Source organism: Tursiops truncatus, chromosome 1, assembly GCF_011762595.2.
Source record: "Tursiops truncatus isolate mTurTru1 chromosome 1, mTurTru1.mat.Y, whole genome shotgun sequence".
In the NCBI taxonomy this organism is placed as follows: domain Eukaryota; kingdom Metazoa; phylum Chordata; class Mammalia; order Artiodactyla; family Delphinidae; genus Tursiops; species Tursiops truncatus.
In genome coordinates, this window is record NC_047034.1 from 27869119 (window position 1) to 27887858 (window position 18740).

Consider the following 18740-nt stretch of genomic DNA (forward strand, 5'->3'; position numbering starts at 1 on the left):
GTCATGGCCTAAATGGTTAAGAAAATGCAAAAGAACAGAAAGTAGGGTGAATTACATCTAGTAGAATAAATATTCTTTAATGAAACTTTTTTTTTAGTCTATATGTCTATGCCCCATACAAAATACATTTCTTATTTATGGCTAAGATTAAAAAAAAAGCCTGAAAATCATTGCTTTATGTGAATTATTTTATTTGCTCCTCACAAGAACCCTGCAGACAATATCATAACTTCTACTTTAAAATAAGAGAAATGAGGTTTCTAGATGTTATATATGATGTTCAAGATGATAGAGCTATCTACAAGTATATCACTTCTTCAGCTACTCATAGGGTACTATAGTAATAAAATCTGAATTAACTAAAAAAAGTTTCAGTAATAGTTAATTGTAATATAATAAAGAAAAACATAGGCTTTTAAGGCACACAGGTCTGACTGAATTTAATACCTGGCTCTGCCACTAACTAGCTATGTTGGCTTTGGCCTAACTTAGCCTCTTTGCACCTCTATTTCCCCATGTCTAGAAGAGGGACATTCATAAGATTGTAAGTTTTAAGTGATTTAATGTATGTAAATAGCCTAGACCACTAAATAGAAGCTGTTGTGATTAAAATAATTATTAGTGGGTTTTTTTCCTGGTCCAATAAATCACATTCAATCCACTACACCATAATTTGAATGTGTAAAAAGAGCGCATCAGGAATTTACTGGATTATAAAGAGAAGTATGGGAACTGGGCAAAACTGGCATTGAGCCGTCCAAGAGTTTCTGCGGGCGCCGGGTAAAAAAAGATGCCCAAAAGATCAGGCAGTTGGTTCAGGTAACTATGGGAATCAAGGGAAACAACGTTGCTTAAACGTAAAAACAAACACAACTATTTAATCTTTCCACAGCAACATCCATCTTCTTCCTCTGCGTTCTGGCTAGGGCCGAACCAAGGTGTTAGGAAACGCCCCTGGTCAGCTCCCGTCCATTAGGCCCTGCTATCAAGGGGCTAGGGCACAGAGGTTCCGAGCAACTCACCCCGGAGACTCCGTTGATACTGCCCCAGAATCTCCTCCAGGGCAGAGTTCTCCGGGGACTTCGCCATGAACACACTCGGGGCCCAGAGATGGGAGTTGCGTGGGGAAGTGTCCAGTGTTCTCCCCTCGGAGTGCAAGAGGCCTCAGCCCCCGGAAAGGGCCCACCGACTTCCTGCTGCTGCTGTCACTGGGGAGCACAGAACCCCGTACTGAGCTCTCCAGCCTCTTCCCACCCACGGGCCCTCGTGGGGACGTCGGAAGTTGTAGTCCACAGTGTCCGGGCTTACAGTGTCGAAGCTCCTAAGAGCACTCCCAATGAAACTACAATTCCCAGAGGGCAACGCGCTCCAAACTCAAGCTTTGGCGGTTTGGCGGCAAGTTCCGGTTGCCAAGAGACTCCTTGGAGGCTCCGCCCATTTCTGTAGCCCAGCCAGGCTTAGTCCTGCCTTCAACCCATCCTGCTGTCTGGACCACCTAACTGACAGAAAGGGCTCACTGAAAGCCTTTACTCTTCTAAATTTGCTTATATGCTGTTGATCCTTGAGCCTTCTCAAGAACGCAAATAAGCTCAACACCCTTCAGCCGCAACATCTGCCAACACCGCGAAATAAATTCTCAAGAAAAAGAAGCTCTGAATCTCCCAAACAGCGTAGATCGTGAAGGCGGCTGACACTACCAATCTTAGCACGCCCAGCGACCCGACCACAGCTTGGAGTTGGCGCACTGCCGGCTGGGAACTGTAGTCCTTGCCGGTTGCGGTCCCAGCTAAAGCCCGGGTCCTCTTCATTGTTGAAGCTGGTCTTTGGTATACGCCTGCGTAGTCGGCAGCTGGAGAGGCCTGTGGGTGAGACCCCCCCCGCACCCCGCACAACCCCTTTTCATTGTCTGTGCTTGGCGCTTGCGCAGTAGGAGTTCGCTGGGACTGGGCCGGACCAGGGGTAGGGCTGGGCTCCTCGCCCTCTCCCCGGGCGCCTGCGCACTGGGCGGCCGCTCCTTGCCGTTACCGCTATGTGCGGAGCGTGTGCGGAATAACGTTATTGCCCAGCGGCGCCGAGGGGCCGAGAGCTCGACCGCGGCGGCGGCGACGACGACAGGGTGGGGGAGGACGCTTGCGAGAGACTCACGGGACGCGGTGCGCCCCGCCCCCCCGTCCGGTCCCTCTCAGCAGTGAGGGGTAAGTGATGCGCTCCGATGCCGTCGCCTCCGCCTTTCCACATCCTTCTTTTCGGGTTTGCAGCGGGGGCTCGGGCGCGGCCCGCGGCGGGAGGGGTTGAGGGCCGGCGGCGAGGGGCGCTTCCCTGAGGCTTCGCGTGCCGCCCCCGCCCCGGACCTGGGACTCGGCGGGGGCACCCCTCCCCCCCCACCGCCCCCCAACTCTGCGTCCCCGGGCCCTGCGTCCCGTCTTCCCCTGCAAGTGTCCACGTATTGAGTCGTCTCTGGCTCTCCTGGCTTTGTGCAGCCCCCTCCGCCCCAGCAGTTTGCAGGGGTGCGGGCGGAGCAGCGGAGGGAATGGCTACGCTGTTGCTGGAGAAGGGGTTTTCCCGATCGGAGCAGCTCCCAATGTCGTTTCTTTTTGTGTGGTTGGTTTTGGTTTGGGGTGGTCCGGCGAGGAGCCTTTCGGACGCGGTGGGAGGGCGTGGAAGACGTGGTGTCACGCACCCGCCAGGCGACAGCACCCGCTCAGGCTGTGGCTCTGTAGTAACCCGGGGGAGGAGACAGTAGCTTCCTGTCGACTTCATTGTCCTGAAATTCAAATGTGGGCTTTGGTATGGGTCCCTTCATTTTATGTAAGGAAAAGAAAAATTAGCAGCTGCCTAACAAGGGGCGGGAAGATGTGGGATTTGTACCCTAAGTCATAGTATCTGTTTTTTTAGTGTTTAGCAGAGTTTTACTTGGAGAATGTAAGCTCCTGGAAGACAAGGACAGTACCTGTCCAAGCATTGCCAAGGTGATCCATATAAAATTACTAGCTCACGATGAAGAATGGACCAGGAAGGGCCTGACGACGAAGCTGTTTGTGTAGCAGGAAAATGAACCAGCAGAATGTTTTTTCATAGGGTGGGTAACGCATTCACGTGCCTAAGGGAATAGGTTAGGATACATCTTTCCGTTTTGTTTTTTAAGCATTCAAAATCAAACATAGGCCTGGTACATTTCTGTTTCTGAATTTTTTATTCATATTTTTATTCTCTTAATGAAAATTCATCCAGTTGGGAGAAATGTGGTGAAGCAGATAACGTACTTGATTGAAAATGCATCTTTTAAAATGATTTGATTATTAAGCTTACAACCGTTTGCTGGCATTAAAACAAGCAAAAGAGAGATTGAAGCCGGATGGGGAGGAGCAGGTGGAGGAATGATGTGAGAGGAGAAAGTGACATTATGAATACGGTATCCAGATCTTCACTGATATAACCCTAGCTGGGTATGCCGCAATGATTTAGGAATTCAGCTCTGGAAATATTACATTGCAAGTTACAAACCATTTTGTATTTTTCTGCCATTGTTTTTTAAAAAGTAAAACCAGTGCTGCTTTTACTTTTTCCTAACTTTGCAAATATTGTAGAATTTTGGTGTTTTAAAACTGAAGAGTCTAAATGCATTTGACAGAGAAAGAGGAAGACATTAAAACTTGGAAAGTTAACTGACTTGGCTGTCCAAGCCAAACTGCTAATGAAAGGCAGAGTCCAATAAAACCAAGGTCTCTTCTGCAATGTGCTCTTTTCAGCTGTGTCCCCTAGTCCCCCTACCCTGTGAAAATTTATGGAAAGCTTCTCTGCATGCTCTTTGAGTTGTCTGTGACAATCAAGTTCATTGATACCTCATAGTTGTATTAGTCTAGTCTTTTTCTTTTGATGTGAAAGTAATAATTCTAATGAAGTGGAACTATAGTTTTATAAATTAACTTACTGATATAGGAAGAGATGTCTTAACATGGGCTTTTCATAAAAATGGAAACTGTTGGAATTTTTTCCCTACTTATCAGTAACCATATTTTAATAATATTTTCTGCTATTCGGTAGTATTTTATAATATGATCAACTCTATAAACTCTGAAAAATGAAATTGCTAGATAACAAGAACCCATGAAGTTCAGTTTTCTTCAATTAATGAATTTTATTATTTTCAACTTAAAAAAGCTTACTTTTTGAGGAAAAAATTCATGTTTAACCTTTTTATTAAAATTGAATTTGTGCTCTTTTATTAAGTTGATTTTGCCATAAAGTGCTTTTTTGTTTTCTTATACTTTTTATTCCTTAATTCCACATTGTATTTTAATCGACTTTTTTTAATAGATCTTTATTGGAGTATAATTGCTTCACAATACTGTGTTAGTTTCTGTTGTACAACAAAGTGAATCAGCCATATGCATACATACATCCCCATATCCCCTCCCTCTTGAGCCTCATTCCCACCCTCCCTATCCCACCTCTGTAGGTCATTGCAAAGCACCAAGCTGATCTCCCTGCGCTATGCTGCTGCTTCCCACCGGCTATTTTACATTCAGTAGTGTATATATGTCGATGCTACTCTCACTTTGCCCCAGCTTTGCCCTCCTGCCCCCACTCCCCCGTGTCCTCAAGTTCATTTTCTATGTCTGCATCTTCATTCCTGCCCTGCCACTAGGTTCATCAGTACCATTTTTTTTTTTTTTTTTAGATTCCGTATATATGTGTTAGCATATGGTATTTGTTTTTCTCTTTCTGACTTACTTCACTCTGTATGACAGATTCTAGGTCCGTCCACCTCACTACAAATAACTCAATTTCATTTCTGTTTATGGCAGAGTAATATTACAATGTATATATGTGCCACATCTTCTATATCCATTCATCTGTCGATGGGCATTTAGGTTGGTCCCACATCCTGGCTGTTGTACATAGTGCTGCAGTGAACAGTGTGGTACATGTCTCTTTTTTGTTTGTTTTTAAAATTTATTTATTTTATTTTATTTTTGGCTGTGTTGGGTCTTCATTTCTGTGCGAGGGCTTTCTCTAGTTGCTGCGAGTGGGGGCCACTCTTCATCGCGGTGCGCGGGCCTCTCACTGTCGCGGAGCACATGCTGCAGACACGCAGGCTCAGTAGTTGTGGCTCACGGGCCCAGTTGCTCCATGGCATGTGGGATCTTCCCAGACCAGGGCTCGAACCCGTGTCCCCTGCATTGGCAGGCAGATTCTCAATCACTGCACCACCAGGGAAGCCCACATGTCTCTTTTTGAATTATGGTTTTCCCGGGGTGTATGCCCAGTAATGGGATTGCTGGGTCATATGGTAGTTCTATTTTTAGTTTTGTTTTTTTTTTTTGCTGTACGCGGGCCTCTCACTGTCGTGGCCTCTCCCATTGCGGAACACAGGCTCCGGACGCGCAGGCTCAGCGGCCATGGCTCATGGGCCTACCCGCTCCACAGCATGTGGGATCCTCCTGGACCGGGGCACGAACCCGTGTCCCCTGCATCGGCAGGCGAACTCTCAACCACTGCGCCACCAGGGAAGCCCTTTAGTTGTATTTTAATAGACTTTTAAAAAAAGAATTAGTATATTTCTTAAATTTCAATTTACTTAAAAAATAATCTGTAATTCACCATGTGGAATTATATTAAATCAAACTTGAAATGTATTTTACTGTTAAATTTCATGGTGTGCTAAAATTACTTTGTATGGAAGTAAATAACCATCTACATGTTTTCCAACTTTAAAAAAATTATCATGCGTTATGTCTATTAATGTAAATATCAAGGTGCTTTTAAAAATTCTATGCTTAGGGATTTATTTGTTATAAGTATCAGTTTGTTGTTTCATTTTATCACTTAAGAAACCAAAAAAAACTAGTTTTATTGGGCTTCCCTGGTGACACAGTGGTTGAGAGTCCGCCTGCCGATGCAGGGGACACGGATTCGTGCCCTGGTCCGGGAGGATCCCACATGCCGCGGAGCGGTTGGGCCCGTGAGCCATGGCCGCTGAGCCTGTGCATCCGGAGCGTGTGCTCCGCAATGGGAGAGGCCACAACAGTGAGAGGCCTGCGTACTGCAAAAAACAAACAAACAAACAAAACTAGTTTTATTGTTGCATCTGATATCATTCATCTAGTACTGAATACTGTATCTGTTTGAACTTGTCAACATGTTTTTTATTCAACAAAATTCTGTAGTGATTTGTTTTTTCTTTATCATGAACATTGGGGGGTTAAGCAGTACACTGTTATAATAGATATCTAACAGCATGATATTAAATTGCCAACTAAAATATCTGTATAGTTGTCAATTATTTTGCAAGTATAAGAAAAAAAGGAATTACATACCATACGAAAAATTCTGGTGGGTAGATAATATTGGCTGGAGCGTTAAGTGTTGATATGTTTCAGTAAGAAATGGGTTTCATCTAATGGGGAGAAACCTCAGACTATTTTTATTTCATAAACTTTTGTTAATAACCAAGAATTCTAATAGCTACCCTTGGTGAAATGGGTCTTTATTTACTCAGATATTTCTTGAGGGAAGTGCTCACCAGTGAGGTAGCCAGTGTGGGCTATCTAAAAGAGTAAGGTAGTAGGCTTGATTAAACTGGATATATAGTCCAGTTTAGTTGAAATGATTATGCAACAGTATAATTTTTTTGCCAAAACGAATGACATAGTTGACATGTACTAAAAGTAAACCCCACTTTTGTGTCAAAGGTAGAAAGGAAATCAACAAAAGCAAGGTTATAAAAATTTCTTTCATCCAGTAGAGATTATGTGAAGCATAGAAGTGGAAATGAATCCTAAGTGTGCATTGCTTAGGTTTGAAAAGCAAAGAACGAGACAGCAGAGAGTAAGTCCTTATTTAAGTATATAAATGGCTAATAAATAATAGAAAATATTATCCTTTGGAACATAATATTTACTGAATAAGTGAGTAATATCTACTGTGTATTAAGCACTTACTAAGTGCCAGACATTGTGTGTGTCTATGCATAATTCATGCAGCAGTTGTGTAAGTAAGGTATTATTTTACACTTAAAGTTGAGAATACTTGAGGTCCAGAGTTAGTGAATAATTTTGCCTCTCTGTCACACATTATTAAGTGGTAAAGCCTATAACTGAACCTTTGTCTTTTTGACTAAAGCCAAAATTCTTTCCACTCATATTTTTCAGTAAGTTATAAAAGGCAACATTTATTCCCTTCTAATTCACAAAAGTTTAGAATTAGAGGAGACTTTAGAAATCATCTCAAACAATGTGCTGCTTACTACTAATATCCCTGAGATCTTATTGAGTCCAGCTTTTCCATGAGAAACACTTGCATGAAAAAATGGGCGTAGGATGGTAATTTCGCTTTTGAAAAATGTAATAGAAAGATTTTACTAAACTGAGCTAGTATCTGCTTTACTGTGTAACTTCTTCCATTGGTTGCAGTTCTATCTTTAAGAGTAAGATACAGTAAGGTTTTTCTCAATATATTGGGTCTCTGTTAAGTTCTCCCTCTTCTAAATTAAATACTACAACCCCTACAACTTCATGTGATACAGTTTCCTTTACCTTCCTCATATCTGTCACTAGATACAATCAGTTTTGTCAGTGCTATTCTTTTTTGTTGTGATTCTGTTTCCAGCTTTAGTTCTGCAGTTGTGGTCTGAATGCAGTGTAGTGAAATTACCCCTTTTCTTAATTCAAGCCATACACTTGTGTTTACGGTCTAAAATTTCATTAACTCTAACAACAGTAATGTCTTGCCAGTTCTAAGCAAAAAAAAAGAGAGAAAAATGTTATGTGGCTTTTCAAGTTATATTTATCCAATTCAAGGGATTATTTTTTTTTTTACATTCTGTATTTCTACTTTTCTAATGTTAAAATAACCTTTTTTTATGAAATGATAGTGTTAGTAGGTGGTAAGTTTCTTTAGATATTTGTCTTCGGGTTTTGTTTTCGTGTTTTTACATAAGCAATAAAAAGTTAGTCTTTTGGGACTTCCCTGGTGGCACAGTGGTTGAGAGTCTGCCTGCCGACACGGGGGGGCGTGGGTTCGTGCCCCGGTCCGGGAGGATCCCACGTGCCACGGAGCGGCTGGGCCAGTGAGCCGTGGCCGCTGGGCCTGTGCGTCCGGAGCCTGTGCTCCGCAACGGGAGAGGCCACCTTTGTTGTTTCCTATTTTGTTTTTTGAAAAATTTGTCTGGAAATCACTGATGTAGGCAACATAAACCCGCATCTTTTGTATGTTAAGATCTTTCCCATTCTGTATATACATGTAGATGATGTTTTTTAAGCAATATGTACCTTCAACCCTTTTAAATATCATCTACTTGAGTGTAGTTAAAAGTTGAGATCTTTTTTAAAATTTTATTATTTTTGGCTGCGTTGGGTCTTCGTTGCTGCGCACAGGCTTTCTCTAGTTGCGGCGAGTGGGGGTTACTCTTTGTTGTGATGCGTGGGCTTCTCATTGCGGTGGCTTCTCTTGTTGCGGAGCACGGACTCTAGAGCGCAGGCTCAGTAGTTGTGGCGCACGGGCTTAGTTGCTCCGTGGCATGTGGGATCTTCCCGGACCAGGGCTCGAGCCTGTGTCCCCTGCTTTGGCAAGCGGATTCTTAACCACTGCGCCACCAGGGAAGTCCTTGAAACCTTCTTAAATAATGATGCTGTCATCCAAGGGATTAGCTTCTCTTCCTGGCTTTTTGACATTTATAAATTTAACAAGCAAGCCCTCTTATGTCTTCATCTTGTGCATGTATTGGATATAGCCAAGGACATACCATGCAAATTTATAAATAGAATAAAAGTTACATAAATTAAGTATGCTGGAGGAGAAAGGTGACAAAAAGATACCGAAAACCATTTCAATGCTTTGTTTTTAGTTAAGGAGAAAATCATTATATTCTCTAATACTAAGGGAGTTGGTTGAAGCTTACTGTCTGGTGGAGATGTGGATAATTATATAATTATATTATATGAAGTCAAGTAAGCGTAGATGCTGTGAGTAAAAATGAATTAGGTAAAGGGATAGAGAGTGGTGGACTGCTATTTTTTATTTATTTTTAAATAGTCATTCAAATAACACATTAAAATTGTTCAAAAAAAACAAACAATATTTTAAAAACAAACAATGTGAAAAATCCTCCCACCCATCTACCTTATCTGCTGAGTTAATAGGTAACTTTCATGTATCTTTCCAGTGAATTTGTTTTCAATTTAAGTAAATACAGTATATATTTTTAACCTACTTACCTCTTTTTACACTAAAGATAGCCTCTTTATACAAAAAAGAGGCATCTAGAGAGCTACTATTTTAGTGACTGGTTAGGGAATACCACTCTTTGAGGTGTCATTTAGCAGAGACTTATGTAAGGAAGCACACCATGTAGATATCTGGTTGGAGAGTGCTCTGGTCCTGGACAGGAATGGGATGAATGAATTCAGAGAACAAAGAGGCCATTGGCTGGAGATGAGCAAGAGGAAGGAAGAATAGGAGGAAACGAGGTTCGATAGAGATTGTATTGGTTGACTTTATTTAAAATGCCTTGGGAGTTCATTGGAGTGTTTTGAGAAGGGGAGACTAACTTTTTATTGCTTATGTAGAAACACGGAAACAAAACCCGAAGACAAATATCTAAAGAAACTTACCACCTACTAACACTATCATTTCATAAAAAAAGTTTATTTTAACATTAGAAAAGTAGAAATACAGAATGTAAAAAAAATAATAATCCCTTGAATTGGATAAAAGAAAAAAATCCCTTGAATTGGACAAAAGAATTGGCTTATATTTTTAAAATATGGTTCTGGCTGTTTTGTGGATAATAGACTGGAGGGGAACAAAATGGGAACAGGGAGATGAGTTAAGAGACTATTGGAATACTTTAAACTGAGGTGTTAATGGTTTAGGCTAGAGTGATAGTGTTGGAGATAGTGAAGGTTATTAGGTTCTGGTTTTAAAAAATCAAGAGTTTTGGACATGTTAGGTTTGAAATGTCTATTAAATGTCCAAGTGGAGATAATCAAGTAGGCAGCTGAATATTCAAGTCTAGATTTCACAGGAGAGGTTGGGACTGAATATATTTAAATTTTAAGCATCACCAGTAGACCATATTTAAAACTCTAGGACTGGAAGACATCACTTAGGTTGAGAGTTTGAGAGTAATTAGATTAAGAGGTCCAAGAAAGAATTGTACCTGATACTCTCCAATAGTGAAAGCTTAGCAAGAGAGAAGGAGCCATCAAGGATTGAAAAGAGGTGGCCGGTGAGGTAATGAGTGTGGTGTCCCAGAAGACAAGGAAAGGAAGTGTGTTTAGGGACTTCCCTGGCAGTCCAGTGGTCAGGACTCTGCGCTTCCACTGCATGGGGCACAGGTTTGATCCCTGGTTGGGGAACTGAGATCCCACAAGCTGCGAGGTATGGCCAAAATAAAATAAAATAAAGTAAAATTTTTTTTAAAAAGTATGTTTAGAGATAAGGAGTGATCAGTCAACTATACCACCTTTAATCACTTAAACATTTCTTAAGAAATCAGGTTATATCCTTTTTCCTTGTTAACTATCTCTGAAAACGTTATTATCAGACCTGTCTTTATTCCTTTATTCTCATTTATCAGTGAAGATGTTCTTTTTTTTTTTGGCTGCGCCATGCGGCTTGCAGGATCTTAGTTCCCCAACCATGGATTGAACCCGGGCCACTGCAGTGCAAGTGCCGAGTCCTAACCACTGGACTGTTAGGGAATTCCCACGATGTTCATTATTATTCTCCCCCAGAAACTACTAAGTCTAAAGCCGTGAACAAAGTTTTACTCACAAATATATTGCTGCTGTTTCTTAGGTCGATGGATGTGGCTGCTTTGCTACTGAGATTTGTACAGGGGAGATGGTTGCTGTTCACTGAGAAGAATTTGCTCTCAGGAATTGCTTCAGAGGCATTAATTGTGTGATCTTGGGCATGTCACATCATTTCAGAAGTTCAGTTTCTTCATCTGTAAAATAAAGCTGGCAGTAGTCCAACTACCTCAGAGGTTTATTTTGTAAAACAAATGAGATAGATATAAAAGACATGAAAGGTATAATTGCACGTAGGGATCCCCTTCCCAGTGCCCCAAGTGTGGTACCACTTGATAGTGTTAGATTTGAAGAAATGTTTTGGTTTGGGTGATGAATAGAAGTATGTTTTCATTCTGACTCTGTAGGAATAGGTTTTTACTTCTTGTGCATTCTGTCCCCATATGCAGTTTTGTACATCATTTTACAATACTCTTGGGGTTGGAGGAAAGGACGTGAGGCCAGAAAGAGGCTTTGAAATAATAACTTTCTCCATTCGTAAGCACATCTTTCAATTCTAAGCATAGTGTCTAAATGAGAATGAAGTCAGAAAAAAGTAAGCAGCCTAGCTTACTTTTTTTCCAGGCCAACAAAGAGCATTTTCCTATTTTAACTAGCTTTTTACTGGATAAGAATTTCTCAGATTCAAAGCTTAAGCGTTGATTAGGGGTCTTGAACTCCGGTCAGCGAGCTAGAAACTGATTTCACGAAACAGAGGATAGGGGAAATGAATGTCCTTGATGATGGAGAAGTAAGTATAAAATCTTTATTTTGGTGAAAAAGGAACATTGCAAATAGAGGACTTCCTGTGGTAAGCTTTTTTAGGCAATAGGACTATAATTTCAAACTATCTAGAAAATACCATTAAGTCAGGAAGAACACATTCTTACAATCCTACTAGCTAGTGACACCACTGTTACATATTCTTGTCTATTTTGGTTTAATCTGATAACATTTTATCATGAGATTAAACTTTCATTTTACGAAGCTTATGATTTACTTGCAATTTATGGAAATTAAGGATGTTTTTAAAAATTGTAAACAACCCTATAGTGGACATTTCTAACTGAATTTCTGTGCAAATCAGTATTTTTCTTTCCCACTATTTCAAGAAATGAATTGTGTCAAAGAACATGTAGAGTTCTAAAACCTTTTCTGATTTTCTAACATACTGATAATACTCCATCCGCCCCCGCCCCACCTCAGTCTGTTGCCAAAGTACACCTCCCTCATTGGGGTATGAAATTGTGTTTCTTCAACGCTTTACCACTGCTGGGTATTACATATCTTTTTAAAATTTTTGCCCAGTTGATAAACTAAAAACCTTATTTAGATTTCTCTTATCAGTAATACATCTGAAAGGCTTTTTAAAAATGCTTATTGGTTATTTTTATTTCCAAAATAAAAGGCTCTTATTTTTAGTGAATAGCTCATCATATTCACTTGTAACTACTTCTTTTTCCAAGATTACCATTTGCCTTTTAAGTTTATGTTATTTTTACCCAGCAAAAATCTTTAACTTGTATATAGGCTAATTTCTTTTTTCCTTTTTCTTACGAAGTAATCCCGCTGCACAGCATTTTATTGAATACATACCTATATTTTTTCTTGTAGAATTTATGATTTGAATTTTTACACGCAAATATGTTAATTTATCTAAAATATATTTAGGCATATATATAGCCTTTTGTCATGTATTGCATAACGCTTCATTATCTATCACAATTTAAAATGTCTTCTTAAATATGCATAGATTTATTTCTGGATCTTTTATTCCATTTGATTGCTGCCTATTCCTGCACTGCTGTATTATTACCACGTATTATAACATAGGTTTATAGTATCTGTTTACAAATGGATACTTTTCTCCTTAGCCTATTCTGGTGTCATAGAATTTACCTAGTTATCCTTGTATGCTTTTTTTTTTTCCCGATGTGTTTTAGGGTTATTTTGTTAAGCTCATTTGAAAAAATCCTTTTGGGATTTTGATTGAGATTAAACTGAGTTTATTGACTTATTTATGATCTAAAAGATGACAAAGAAACTCTCAAACAGGTATTTAAGGCCTTAGTTTTTAATAGTGTTTTCAGGTCTATTCAAGTTTCTACCTGTTTTTGAGTCACTTATGTCATTTTTATCTGCCTGGAAGTTTATTCACTTGAGATTTTCAAATTTAGAAGCCTAAAATTGTAGATATAATTATTCTGTAAATTGAAAAGATCACGTCTGTGGTTACACCTTTTTTTCTGGCCGCACCATGAAGCATGCAGGGTCTTAGTTCCCCGATCAGGGACCAGGGATTGAACCCTCACCCACTGCAGTGGAAGTGTGGAGTGTTAACCATTGGACCACCAGGGAAGTCCCGGTTACATCCTTTTACAAAGTTAAATATTTGTGAGGAATGAAGAAAAAAGTCTGCCAGGGGTTTTAGTACTTTTTTTTTTTTTAAGAATGAGCTTTTGATTTGTCATTTTTGTCTTTATGTTTTTAATTTATTATTTTTAAAAATCTTTAATATTTATCTCTACTAGTTGTCGAATAGTAAGTTTATTTTTATTTTTCAGTTCAGTGGAAAACACTTAAGGCTGTAAATTTTTTTATCAGTACACCTTTGGGTATCTTCCTTAGATTTTACATATATTGGTCTCAGAGTTTTTACTTTTTAAACTATTTATTTCTTTTCACCAGAGTTAATTCGTGAGGTAAGTTTTTGTTTTTAAATACAGGGCCTGTGTGTATGTGATTTATTATTGTTCTTGTGGATTTTTTCCTAGTATTTTTTTAACATCTTTATTGGTGTATAATTGCTTTACAATGGTGTGTTAGTTTCTGCTTTATAACGAAGTGAATCAGCTATACATATACGTATATCCCCATATCTCTTTCCTAGTATTCTTAATGGAAATTCTCAAGCAGGCAGGGAAATTGAAACAGTTTCATAGTGACTACTCATATACCCACCATCTTGATTCTACCATTAATATTATGTTAGTTTTATCACATATGTGGTCATAAATCCATTGTCTATTCGTCAGTCTATGTTACATTTTGATCCATTTCCAAGTAAACTGTAGACATCTGTGTGTGTGTGTGTGTAAGAAAAGTGTTCTTAAATCATTTGAAATTGTTTCAGTTTTAAGTTTTCTGAATGTGCTTTTGAAATATTTTCTAACAACCACTGTCATATTAAACAAGAGTTTAAAATGAAATATACTGTTTTCTATTCCAGTAGTATTACAGAACTCAATTTTTCTGTAAATAGCTAGCTTACGAAATTGACACTGATGACACTGAGCTATTCCATTCTTGGAGGATGGGTATTCATTGTGTGTATGTTCATCTGTGTGTGTGTGCTTTTGAAGAGGAATGGTAGATAGTTTGGTTTTGTTTTTGATTAAGCTGAAGAGCTATTGAACAAAACATACACTGTTTCTCTAATCTAGTAATTCTGCCATTTCCTTCAGTTGCAAATCCAGGAGTGAAATATTTCTTCTCAGTTCTACATCTCACTACCTTCCACTTCAACTATTCCCCTACCCTTCACTTATGTGAAAAATTCTGTGTTGGGCTGTTCACTAAAAATAAGAGCCTTTGCTTGCAGTAAGAGAGCACGGTTAGACCCTAAGAATTTAAGTGGTTCATATAACAAATTCCAGAATGTTAAAGATGTACTATATGGAATAGGAATTTAAAATTTGTAAATTGGAGAGGTGGGAGCAAATAGAGTGCAATTAAATGAAAGGTAAATAAAGTGAAATTTAGAAATTTATTTGGGGAGGGTGGCTTAGGGACAAGAGAATTGGGCTATTCAGTGTCTAGTAATTATTGTTAGTGACATTCAGAACATAATTCATCAATGGAATCTGGCACCTTTTTTGCTAATGGTATTTAGGTTAATTGCAAGTTCGTAACCCTTGCTCCCCAAAGATACGAGGTTTGTATAAGATGGATATTTCATCAAAGAATGCTATCTTGACAACCATTTCTTTCATCTGATTTTCAGGTGTCTGGTTTTGTCACTAGGATTTCTAATCTCTGACTTGTTCTTCCCTTTCTCTCTTTTTCTTGGATACAATTTGTAGTTTTTCCCTCCAGCCTCAGCATTCTAAGTCAAGACATTGTGTATTTCCTGTGCCCTAGTACTTTCTAAATTTCTTTCTCTTTAGTCTTCACAATTATAGCCCATTTCCCCCATCCCTACTCTCCCATGTTGTCAACCCAGTCAGTCCAAGCTGAAGGGGTCTTTCTTTCAGAGGAATTAGAAAATACGTGTTTTCGCATACACGTTTCATCAGTGATTTATTTAAATAAAGGGAGGTTGCTAGAGAGAGTACCTGGGTGGTTGATACTGCCATTTATCAAGATAGACAAAGCAGGAGGGAGGCAGATTTTGTTCAGAAGATGGAATGATGGAATTTTTTTTTTCAGATTAATTTTGACAGGTGAGTGGGGACTTGGAACTGAAAATGATTTATAAGTAATTAAGGTCTGCATCTTATAAAAGAGGTTTTGACTTGAAACTTACTTAGATGCATGACTTAATGTAATAAACTGTATTTGAAGTCCAGTAGCTTCAAAGAAGTCTCAAAATGAACATGTATTGGGAAGTAACCTCCTAAAAACACAGATTTAAAGAGAAAGTAGAGACTTTCAAAGAGTTTGAGGAGTGGCCACAGAAGTCAGAGAAACCAAAGTAATGTTTCTAGAAGGTAAGAATGGTCACAGATACTGAGAGTTGATGTAATAGGAATATTAATGATCATTGGATTTAGCAATTATGAGGACATTTTTTATCATGATTCAGTAAGGCAGTTAAGAGGAAGAGAAAGGACAAAAATTCAGTAAACCTTCAGAAGATAGGGTAAATTCAAGAATGGTTGAAAGGTAAGGAAGTGGATTAGCAAAAGCAGGCTAGTCATTAAAGCCTAGCACTAAACAGAAGGAAGGAAAGCTCTTTTAGGTGAATTATATACTGTCTGTACTTTATTTTCTTTTTCAAGGCTTTAAAAATTTTTTCATGCTTTATAATCATTTTAAAGCACATTCTTAACAGTTCTTTTGTAAAACAAGTTTTCAAAATGCAAAAACTTACATTTAAAATAGAATAAGTTCTTAAAACATATGATAATATATTAATCCCTTTATTTGAAAGTTCATTAATTTTAAGGACATAGATTCTGAAAGGGTAAGATATCCTTAGATTCTAATAGGCACTTGTATTTTTATATTCCAACTTCGCTGTGTGTAAAAGGAGCTAGTCTTAAGAACTGGATTATAGTTTCTTAACAGGAAATAACATTTATTAAAACTAGTAAAGCTACTTTTTAAAATAAGTTGCTGTCTAAGGGTATCATGCTCAAAATCCAAAAGTTACCTTGGCCTTGGAAATCCAAATTTACTAATATGGGTACTGAGTTTTGTTATAAAATTGCTTTCTGATTAGGAGATTTGAGTCTTTCTCTGATAATGAATATATACCATATACTCTAAAAAGTAAGTTTACTATTTGACAAAATTCAAATATAACGATCAAGATCACTTCTTAAAATTGTATTAGAGTTTGAGTAAACCCTCTGTGTTGGATCCAAAATAAATGAAGGAAGCAAAAGCAAAATTTTATCAAATATATCAGTGTTAAAAGTAAGGACAGAATAAGGGCTTATGTCCAGAGCAGGGAAGAATAATTATGAAATTTATGAATCTGAGTCTCTAGGCACTTACTGGAAATAAAAATTATTTACTGCTTTTCATATTTTGAATATTTTTATTTGATCATGTGAAAGTGTCTGATCTAAGTCTCCATGGGCTATGAATAAGAAATTAATGGATATCTATGAAATGCAGGATTATTATATCTTTTTTATGGATTCTCGAACATGTAATGGAAGCAGTAAACTACTTCAAATAAAAAAATTTAATAGAAATCACAACAGGACTCTGACTAATTAATTTAATGTATATTTTTCCTTTTGCTGGCATTTACCCCATAGGTTGGTCTTTAGTAGTGTGACACGATTTTATCTGTTTAATGCAGTCATAGGAAACTATTTGTCTGTCAGAAGTTGCAAAACTGCAGGGAAAAAAATGGGGGTCATGTGAAGGAGAGAACCAACTTCATTTTTTTGAGCTAATCACCTTTATAAGCCTAATTGTTTTACAAATTAAAACATATATTGTTTTATTAGTAAATACTGTCATCAGGTATCTGCTTCAGAAAAATCATACAGCTTAGTTATTTCTGTGTTAGATGACTTTGGAGGTTGTTTCTTGCTCTTAGGATAAACACACACACACACACACACACTCTTTGTCAACATGATGTAAATAAAGGAATAATTTGTACAAGGGGTTTGATCTCCGTTTTACTTTTGGCACTGTTACTATGTAGCTATATGACATTGGACAAGTCTTTAGTCTTACTGTCTCATTTTGTTCATTTGTAAAAATAAAAGGCTTACACTATGTAAAATTTAAGGTTACCATGTACTTTTAAAGTAATATTTATTGTGTCTGTGAAAGATTTAGAATATTCTTCAGTTGTCTGTTTATGTTCCATTGAGTCACAAGTAAATAAGAGAACCAGAGGAATTGGAGGGTTTGTATGGTATGCAGTGGTGTATAGAAATGGAAAAAAAAAAAAATGAAGAGGGCTGATCAGAGGAAGAAAGAAAGGAAGGCTTGAGGAAATAAGCTTTCAGAAGGTAAACCTTTTTTTTTCTTTTTCCCCACATATCCTGATATTCATTTGCGCTCAAAGTATTATCTCCTAGTAATAATTGTTCCTAAAAATACCAATAATCTTTTAATCTATTTTGGCCATTTTTATCCTGAAACTTGCAGAAGCTCTTCTCCAAATGAAATAAATGTCAATAGGGAATTATTCTTTAGCTATGCCTGGAGATACCCTCTCTTAAAAGAATTGCTGAAAGAATTGCCTTCTCAGAAATATTCACACTACAAATTATTTCCAGTAAAACCATTATATACCTCATAGTTTTCTGGTAATGATGAACCTAATTCTGTAAGCATCAATAGTTTAATGAATTATAAAGTATGAAAGAACAGACTTTCGGACATAGTAACAGTTGAAATGACTATTGAAAAATTTCAGCCAAAAGATAGGCTTCATTGCTTATGTAATTTACTAATTTGTATGAATTCTGTATACCTTTATGATTGAAAATATGAAGCTCATTATGCTTGTTTGATCAGACCAAAATTTCTCTTTCCAACATAAATTATTTTTCATCTTCCTGTTCTGTGTGTTTATATTCTAAAGGTATGAAGTTTTTAACTAAAGCCATCCTTAATGTAAATAATTTTGTGATTCCTGTTTGTATAAAGCTGAGCTAGCTAGAGTACCTACTAGCAGTATGTGAATATTTACATTTAAATTAATTAAAATTAAAAAAAATAAAAAATCTTCTCAAATGCATTTGCCATATTTCAAGCGCTCAGTAGTTCACATGTGGCCTGTGGCTTATGTACTGGACAGTGTAGATACAGAACCCTTCTATCATCAAAGTTCTATTGCACAGTACTGTAATATTTATGAGCATTGTAATTTAACATGAAGGTAAAAAGAAATAGTGTATAATTTAGGCTAGTAATTAACAACTTGTTATTAGACAAGGAATAAGTGCTTCTGTGATGCATTCATAAAATACATACTTGTCTGAAACATGCTCTGAGACTTCTTAGTTATTCTTTTGATTTCAGTTTTCATGTGTTGTACTGATACTGTGGTGGAAATGATTTATACCCACCTCCCAAACAATTTATTTATAGTGAATTAGATGAGAAAAGGTAGTGATGATAATTAGAAAAAGTTGGGTTTTTTTTTAATTGAAGTATAGTTGATTTACAATGTTGTGTTAGTTTCTGGAGTATAGTAGAGTGATTCAGTTATACATATATATATTCTTTTTAATATTCTTTTATATT

The 18740-nt window shown here is 37.8% G+C and overlaps 2 protein-coding genes across 24 annotated transcripts in view; one reads left to right on the plus strand and one right to left on the minus strand.

Annotated features, from left to right (window-relative positions):
* The window catches only part of SDCCAG8 (SHH signaling and ciliogenesis regulator SDCCAG8), a 262314-nt gene extending 260845 nt beyond the window's left edge, over window positions 1-1469 (minus strand). For all 11 annotated transcript variants that reach the window (XM_033851855.2, XM_019920402.3, XM_033851860.2 and 8 more), the window contains exon 1: window positions 1023-1469. In XM_033851855.2, the coding sequence (XP_033707746.1) occupies window positions 1023-1089 (67 nt within the window). In that variant the 5' untranslated portion in view covers window positions 1090-1469. The remainder of the gene's footprint in view (window positions 1-1022) is intronic.
* Window positions 1470-1749: 280 nt separating this feature from the next.
* The window catches only part of CEP170 (centrosomal protein 170), a 148281-nt gene continuing 131290 nt past the window's right edge, over window positions 1750-18740 (plus strand). For 4 of the 13 annotated variants that reach the window (XM_073801436.1, XM_033851775.2, XM_033851825.2 and 1 more), the window contains exon 1: window positions 1979-2195. The gene's annotated coding sequence lies outside the window, so the exon portion shown is untranslated. Of the gene's footprint in view, window positions 1866-1976; window positions 2196-2895; window positions 3080-18740 lie in introns of those variants that run through there. The other 9 variants (XM_033851821.2, XM_033851833.2, XM_019920399.3 and 6 more) reach the window with 7 other exon arrangements.